Source organism: Neolamprologus brichardi, chromosome 6 (genome assembly GCF_056152115.1).
Source record: "Neolamprologus brichardi isolate AB-2024 chromosome 6, ASM5615211v1, whole genome shotgun sequence".
NCBI classification, from domain to species: Eukaryota; Metazoa; Chordata; class Actinopteri; order Cichliformes; family Cichlidae; genus Neolamprologus; species Neolamprologus brichardi.
In genome coordinates this window covers 27,539,688-27,547,335 of record NC_142109.1, presented here as the reverse complement: position 1 = coordinate 27,547,335, position 7,648 = coordinate 27,539,688, and the positions used below count along the sequence as shown (strand labels likewise).

At 37.2% G+C, this 7,648-nt stretch overlaps 1 protein-coding gene across 1 annotated transcript; it reads left to right on the top strand.

The window, feature by feature from the left end:
- Nucleotides 1–2,939: 2,939 nt before the first annotated feature.
- LOC148102589 (uncharacterized) lies at nucleotides 2,940–7,323 on the top strand. Its single transcript, XM_087842596.1, has 4 exons — nucleotides 2,940–3,070; nucleotides 4,215–4,562; nucleotides 4,777–4,924; nucleotides 6,488–7,323. The coding sequence occupies exons 2-4, from the start codon at nucleotides 4,220–4,222 to the stop codon at nucleotides 6,591–6,593; spliced, it is 597 nt and encodes a 198-aa protein (XP_087698722.1). The 5' UTR covers nucleotides 2,940–3,070; nucleotides 4,215–4,219; the 3' UTR covers nucleotides 6,594–7,323.
- Nucleotides 7,324–7,648: the final 325 nt, after the last annotated feature.

Genomic DNA, 7,648 nt, shown 5'->3' with positions numbered 1-7,648 from the left:
AAAAAAAAATCCTTACAGGCTTACTGATTTTGGGCTTCTGTATGATTGCCATAAATTAAAGGAGTAAAAGTACTTACTGAATGATCTACAGCAAATTCCTGCTCATAGATAAACACAGATTTTAGATTACTTTCAGTAGAAGTTTCTAGTTTATTGTAGTTCACTAAATTTTGTTTAAATTTCTTTTGAGTAACTAAAATGAAATTTCAACTCATAAAATTAAAACCAAACATGTGGTGGTTTGAGTTTTGGTATTTGAACATTTAGTTAAATTTGTCAACATAACAGGGGTGTAGATTTGGTTTTGGCATTGGTGGGGACGGATGATTCAGCCATCGACCCCTGCCCCGTTTCTTATTTTTTCCTTTTTGTTTTTGCTTCTTGATAAAAAAAGGAGAAATATACTTGCCTACATATGCTATTCTACATGCTTTTAAACCATTTAAAATTACAATTCTTAGTTTTATATGTGAATTATATAATGTTAAATTACTATTAAACAAATGACTGACTAAGTATTTCAGGCTTTAGTTTACTTCAGCCATATTCCATATAAATCAGATATCATACAAAAGTAAAAATAGCTTCAAATACAGTCATGACAATAAAAGAATATGACTTTAAGGACTTAACAACATTACTTCAGTTATAGTACACCAACATCTCTGACACATTAGCACTAGGGGAACACTGAATGATCTGGTGGGTTTTGTCCATAAAACTACTCATCTAAGATTACCACAAAGTAAAAGATCTCTCAGCAACATTATGCAACATTTTAGGCACTACTGCCCTCTATCAGATAGGGGACTGGGATGTTTTATTCTAAACATGAACTACTGTTACAGCAACAGACATGGACTACATGCCCCACACAACAAACACATGCCTGCTCCTCTCGTTAGCTGAAATGAACTGCTGGCATATTTGATTTACATCTATACTGTCCAGTCTCTCCTGGTGGACATGGCATCACATTATTCATGGTTACATACAATTTTAGACTGATGTGGACCAAGCCTAGCACCTACTTGCCAACCTTGAGACCTCAGAATTAGGGAGACATTCAAAGGGGCTGGGGGGGATATACATGTACATATATACAAAAAACTTGAATCTTACAGTGTTTATTTATCGGATAAAATAAGTTAAATGTCATCGTTATTATTGTCCGGCCGGAAACAGGCCGGGGGTGTCCAAATTCAGAGGCTGTGTCCACCTGAGGACCCGGCCTTTGTGGTCTAAGTGGGCCGGGTCCTCCGAAAGCCGGGTAGACCGGAAATGAGCGACTGTGAAATTGGACGGTCTAGCCTTCAGAATTTCGTCACCTGCCGTCTGCTCCTTGCTGTCTAAAATATAACCGGACGCTGGCGTAGATGGTCGAATAAACTGCTGTTTTCACACAGCAGTTTATTCAGCTGTTGGAGAACCCCGGAGGAATCCTCCCGAGGGATTAATAAAGTTTTATTTAATCTAATAACTTTAATCTCAGCCAAACCGATTTACTCACCAACAAATAAAACACAACTAAAGCACTGAAAAAGGCCAAACAATAACATGTTTAAGTTATTTGACGTTTACACGGCTACATTCTCGCCTGAAAATGTGTTAAAGGTTTATTTTGCGACCCAGAAAGAGTAATAAGAGTAATATTAAAACTAAGTAGCTGCAGTAATAGTAGCCATTGTTGGAAACTGGAATTGGCTGGGCCGGTCTGGGATATGGTTTTCAGTTTTGTTGTCCGGGTGGAAAATCGGGAGAAATTGGGGGGAGAATGGTCGCCCCGGGAGATTTTCGGGAGGGACGGTTCGGGATTCCCCGGAAAAATCGTGAGTGTTGGCATGTATGGCCTAGCATAGCCTGTAACGTTATTGTGACGGACACATTATATGAGTGAACTTGACTTTAAGTGACTTACAGGTTTCTTTGAAAAACAATTTCTTATATCCAGGTTCTTCCTTTGCGCTTCCATCCACCTCGCAGCGCAGGTTTGCCGCTGCTGAAACTAAACAGAGCTCCCTGAAAGGCTCAGCCAATCACATTGGCCATATTTGTCACATGACGTAGGACTCCAGTTGCGAACGTAATTTAACCCTTTCTGCTCCGCTCGCTGAATGAGACGCTGACAGATCGTTTTTTTCTTTCTATCGGGTTTGTTTTTCTTTACTCGAAGAGATCAAATTATTGGTGGGGACAATTCAATAATTGCTGGATATTGGTGGGGACATGTCCCTTCCGTCCATGCCAAATCTACGCCCTTGCAACATAACAAGCATATAGGTGCTTTGTTGAATATGTTTATTAAAAAATGGGATGCAGTTAGATCCACAAACACATGGCAAAACATAGAAGAGCCACATCAACAGGACAAGACTCAACAGGACAAAACTGAGACACAAGACAAGACACTCTTTTGACGATGCCAATGTTCACATTTTGGACCGAGAAGACAGATGGTTTGAAAGACGAGTCCATCTATGTCCACTGTGAATGACCGTTGTTGAACAGAGGTAGTGACTTATAACATCAGCTATCAACCACCTCTAATGCAGTCATGACATACTGTCCCAGGTGCTTGAACCTCCACTCGCACCTTGCATTAAATGACCTCAATAGGTCACATGATAGAACGGGGCCGTCTCACAGTGGTTTCATCCTTATCTTCCACCAATGATAATGATCCACACCATTTTTCACCCCTTTGCTCATGTGATGGCGCTCATGATTAGTAATTGGTATCTTTAAAAGTTTCACTTCTCTCTATGAATGACAGATGAAATGTCTTCGCAAACTTAAAGAACCTTTTGCCTTCTTTTCTCAGGATCCTAAGATTACAGTGTTGAAGTACATCTCAGTATGTGCATGTGCGCACTAAAGCAAGACAATGACATTTAGAATTTTACAAAAACACTGACACACCTACCTAATCACCCGCCTATTCATAGTGTTGCTGCTCCACCTTCTTTTCGACGCAATGCAGTTGCATTTGTGTATTTAATACAGTCACTGTCACACTGAGAAAGAAGCACGACCACACTGCCACCCATACACCTCTGATCTACTTATCAAGGTAAGAAGCATTTGATCTTTTCTCAGGTTAAGAAAAACATTCAATCATATAAGTGGAGAAAAAAAAGAGTAAGAAAAAATTAAGAAGCTATAATGTTAAAGCTATAAGCAGCGTGTTTTTTGTTGGTAAAATGTTCCTAACAAAGCTTTTTTTTTCTTCTATTTTATGAAACAAGGTTAGAAAATTTCATTTAGGTCAGTTATAACACAGTCTTTTTTTTTTTAGTCAATGGTACATCTTTGGGCCAGGTTTATGAAAATCAACAATAGGTGAAGGGTGTTTTTGTTGTTGTTTTTTAAAATCAAATCAAAAGGCAGGTGGCACGATGATGAAGTGGTTACCATTGAGGTCTTTGGGGTGTTTCCTGTGTGGAGTTTGCATGCTCTCTTTGTGTTTGTATGGATTGTCTCTGGGCACTCCAGCTACTTCACACAGTCCAAAGATATATGTGGGGACAATTTTCAGTTGACTATGAAAAAAAAATTGGATCCACAGTCCATTGAAAGTTGTTTACTTTGTTTTTCTGAATTCAAAAAGAGTCACCTACCAGGTAATGAGCGAGTCAAAGTATTAAAGCTGAACCTTTGCAGCAGATAGTCGAAAATAAATAAATCAATAAAATTAAAAATGATCAATTACTGAATAAGACTCTACTTGAATGCAACATATTTTGAAAAGAATACTAACATTCACAGAACTGGTGGACAGGTCGAACAAGATTTGCATTTTTATCAGGGTATTTTTTTTTTTAAAAAACACATGCAAATGAAGACAGCACCATAACAGATTCAACCAAACATATAAAACTCAAAGGCATTTAGTGATTTGATGCAGAGAAACAGGACTTTTAGTCATGTGAGAGCAGGTTCTACAATTTCCTGTAAAAATTTACAGTGCTACCAAACCTGCTCACTTGCATATGTTGAAAGAGTGTGATGTGATTCATTGCTTCAACCTGATAAGCAAGTTTTCAAACATTGGTGAGAAGGGATTCCAGGTTTCAGTCTCGACTTAAGCCCATTCCTCTTGACTTTGGTGGTTTAACTTTTTTTCACTTTGCTTCATTCAGAGAAAAAAATTTGGATTTCAGAGCTTTACTGTAATTTCTATTTTCTATTTTCTTTATTTCTGTTTCTATAAAAAGACACAATGGAAAAGGGATTCCAAATCCCAGCACCACCATACCCTGGCCCCCCTCTGGACTACAATGCAGGAGTCTTCCAACAAGGTTACCAGCAAAGTGTCCAGCCTGTTGTCCAGCCTGTTGTCCAGCCTGTTGTCCAGCCTGTTGTCCAGCCTGTTGTCCAGCCTGTTGTCCAGCCTGTTGTTCAGCCTGTTGTCCAGCCTGTTATCCAGCCTGTTATCCAGCCTGTTGTCCAGCCTGTTATCCAGCCTGTTGTCCAGCCTGTTGTCCAGCCTGTTATCCAGCCTGTTGTCCAGCCTGTTATCCAGCCTGTTGTCCAGCCTGTTGTCCAGCCTTTTGTCCAGACAGGTGAGAAATTAGAGGTTACTAGTCATTTTGGTAGAGTATATTTAAATACTTAAATACAGTGCTCTTAATTTATGATTCGTTAACATTACTTTAGTCTATGTGGTTGAAGGTTAAATCCGAATTTGGTGTCACAAAAGTCCAGGTTTAGTGGAGTTTTAGTAAGGATGTATAATTATTAAAGTCATTTTTGGCTGTGTTTTGTTGTTTCTCGCAGTTAACCAAGTGGTGGTGGTGGAGAATCTGCCAAAATGCGCTCCTGGACAGATGTTGTGCCCTTACTGCCACACCAATGTTGTGACTAGAATTGAGTACAAAATCGGAACATACACCTGGTTGGTTTGTGGCCTACTAGCAGTCTTCTTGTGAGTCAAAACCCCACTATACTCACACATACACATGAAGAAAAGCTGAACACACTGCAAAACGTCAAATAAGATTATTTTCTCAGCAACATTTAAATAAATATCACAATTTTTTGGTATTTGTGTGTGACCTGTTTCATCAAGTCATCATTATACCAGATGGCCTGATAAAGGTAGGAAAGAAAATCTGTAGTTTATCAAACATTTCAACAAAATTTGATCAAAATATTGATTTAGTCTGCCTCACAGAATGAAGGTAGTTTAATGGTAGTTTAAATTAATCAACACCCTCAAGTATTAACTGTCAGAATCTAAACAAAGTAATCCAGGTCAAAAACACTAGGAAATCAAAATTCAACTAATCTTAAAGTAAAACAAAAGGTAAACACAGCAAAGGGTAAGGGGGAAACTATATAACTATTAAATAAACAGAGTATAATGAGGGAACAGGCAAAAGGTGGGAGGAGCTGAAACCGCTCACAAATAATTAGACACAGGAAGTAGAACTAAATACAAAAAGCTAGGGACAAGATGTTGTCAAATGAAACAGGAATCAACTAACACTGACCTGGACAAAGACTTGTGGATTTGAAAGATAAAAGGCAAAAAACAGAGACAAAATAGACACAATAAACACAACGGCTGCTCAGGAAAAAGCACAAAGACAAGACTAGGACATAAAAAAGAAGTTTCAAAAGCAAGAAACCAGTAACCAGAAATATAGAAAACAAAACTCAAAAGCACTAGGAAATGCTGAACTCAGAACAAAATAATACAGAGAATGAGCTTAAATCATCTCTGAAATCCAAAAGATAAAACCGCAAGTCCACCACACTCAAAACGAACTCAAAACGCTGGGTCGAAGACCCAGGACCATGACAGAAAGTTAATAATTTTCTCAAAATGTAAATGATCACACTCACTGCTTTACTCACACTCTGGGTCATGTTGTGACATATGACATATAGTCTACAGTTAATCCAGAATGCTGCTGTGAGACAGGGACCAGAAAAAGAGAGCATATTTGTCCCATATTAGCTTCTCTTTGATGAATCCCTGTTAAATTGAAACAAATATTCTTCTCCTCGTATACAAATTCTTAAATATTCAGACTCCGTCTTATCCATCTTAAGACCTTATAGTACCATATTATCCCTATGTAGCACCTTGCTTTCACACTGCAGGCTTACATGTGGGTCCTAGAGTTTTTAAAGATTTAATTGGCAGCTATCAGGCTGTTTCCACAAAACCAGTCCCAGAGTCAATTTGGAAGACCGACACTCTCTCTGCTTTTACAATTAGACTCAAAACCTTTTTCTTTTTTTTCGGATAAAGTTTATAGTTAGGACTGAATCAGGTGATCCTAAACCATACCTTATTTATACTGCAACATGCTCAGATTGCTGCAGGACAATGTGATACACTGGAGTTTATGAGGCACTGAGCATTTCTTATTCACTCTCCTCTCTTCACTCCCCAAATTATTATTAATATTCAATCTGTAGAATGAATGAGTTGATGGGCATATGATAACCGTTTTGATGCTATTCTTGTTTACAACAGGTGCTGGCCTTGCTGTTTCATACCGTTCTGTGTTAATGATTGCAAGGATGTGGAGCATTCCTGCCCCTCCTGCAACGGCATTATCCACGTCCACAGGCGCATGTGAAGCAGAACTGCAGTGTATGTTCTACTGAAGCAACAGCAGCAGGGCATCTCTGTGCAAACAGACATCCTCTGTAACCCTGTGCTCTTCCTGTATACCTGTTTCCATGTTTTAACTGTATATAAACTGAACACACTGAATAGGTAGCTATGTAGAAGAGCAACAAAGGAACTTCCTTCCTTTCCTTTTAACTTAAGAAATCACCCTTTAAGAAATCACTTTATATAAATTTACTGTGAAAATATGAGTTAGTTATCAGGACTATTTTTTTTCTTCTTTGTTATGGTGACAGTGGTGTTGTCTCTGTATCAAATACCTCAACGTTAAAGTGAAGGAAAAAAGCCTTAAATGAAGGCGTGTGGGTTTTTTAAAATAACATACCCACAAGTAAATTCAAATTTAGCTTTTAAAGTTATTCTTTGATTTTTCATTTAGATGACATATTGAATGTTTTCATTTAAATTTCTGATATTTTAAATATTAATATAACACTGATGACAAGATTAAAATGTCAGCGTTGACTAATTAATGTTAGTCATTGTTTGCGACATTGTTCCATTTTTTTTTACAAACACTGGAACCATATATTCACATTTAAATTAATAAATAAATTCACGTTTTTACTTTTTTTATAGTTTTTACCTACAACAATCATGTGATATGTCTTGATTTATCTGTTTATATTAAAAACCTTTACCGAAGTAACTGACTTGCTGCTTGTTAGATGTAATGATGATCTAGAAATAAAATTCAAATATTAATATAAAATAAATACAAAGCATTTATCACTGAAGTGCAAAATTTCTTGACTCTACAACTGACATTTTCAATGGGTTTTAAGTCAATAAAATTGTTACTGAAGTAAACAAGCAAGGATATGTTTAGATCAAAATGTAAGTTTTTGAATATGCAAAATATTGTTTGTTAAATGAGCAAAATAGAGAAAAAATAATTAGAAGAGCATAATCATTTGAGTGAGGCATACATTTTTTCATTAAAATTAAATTAATAGAGGTATATTTTCACATTGACACCTATCACAGAGTGAGAAGTGTCAA

Coding starts and splice junctions, on each gene's coding strand:
- LOC148102589 (XM_087842596.1), top strand. CDS start 4,220: ATGGAAAAGGGATTCCAAATCCCAGCACCACCATACCCTGGCCCCCCT. Junction 4,563..4,776: donor CCAGCCTTTTGTCCAGACAG/GTGAGAAATTAG, acceptor TGTTTCTCGCAG/TTAACCAAGTGGTGGTGGTG. Junction 4,925..6,487: donor GGCCTACTAGCAGTCTTCTT/GTGAGTCAAAAC, acceptor TGTTTACAACAG/GTGCTGGCCTTGCTGTTTCA.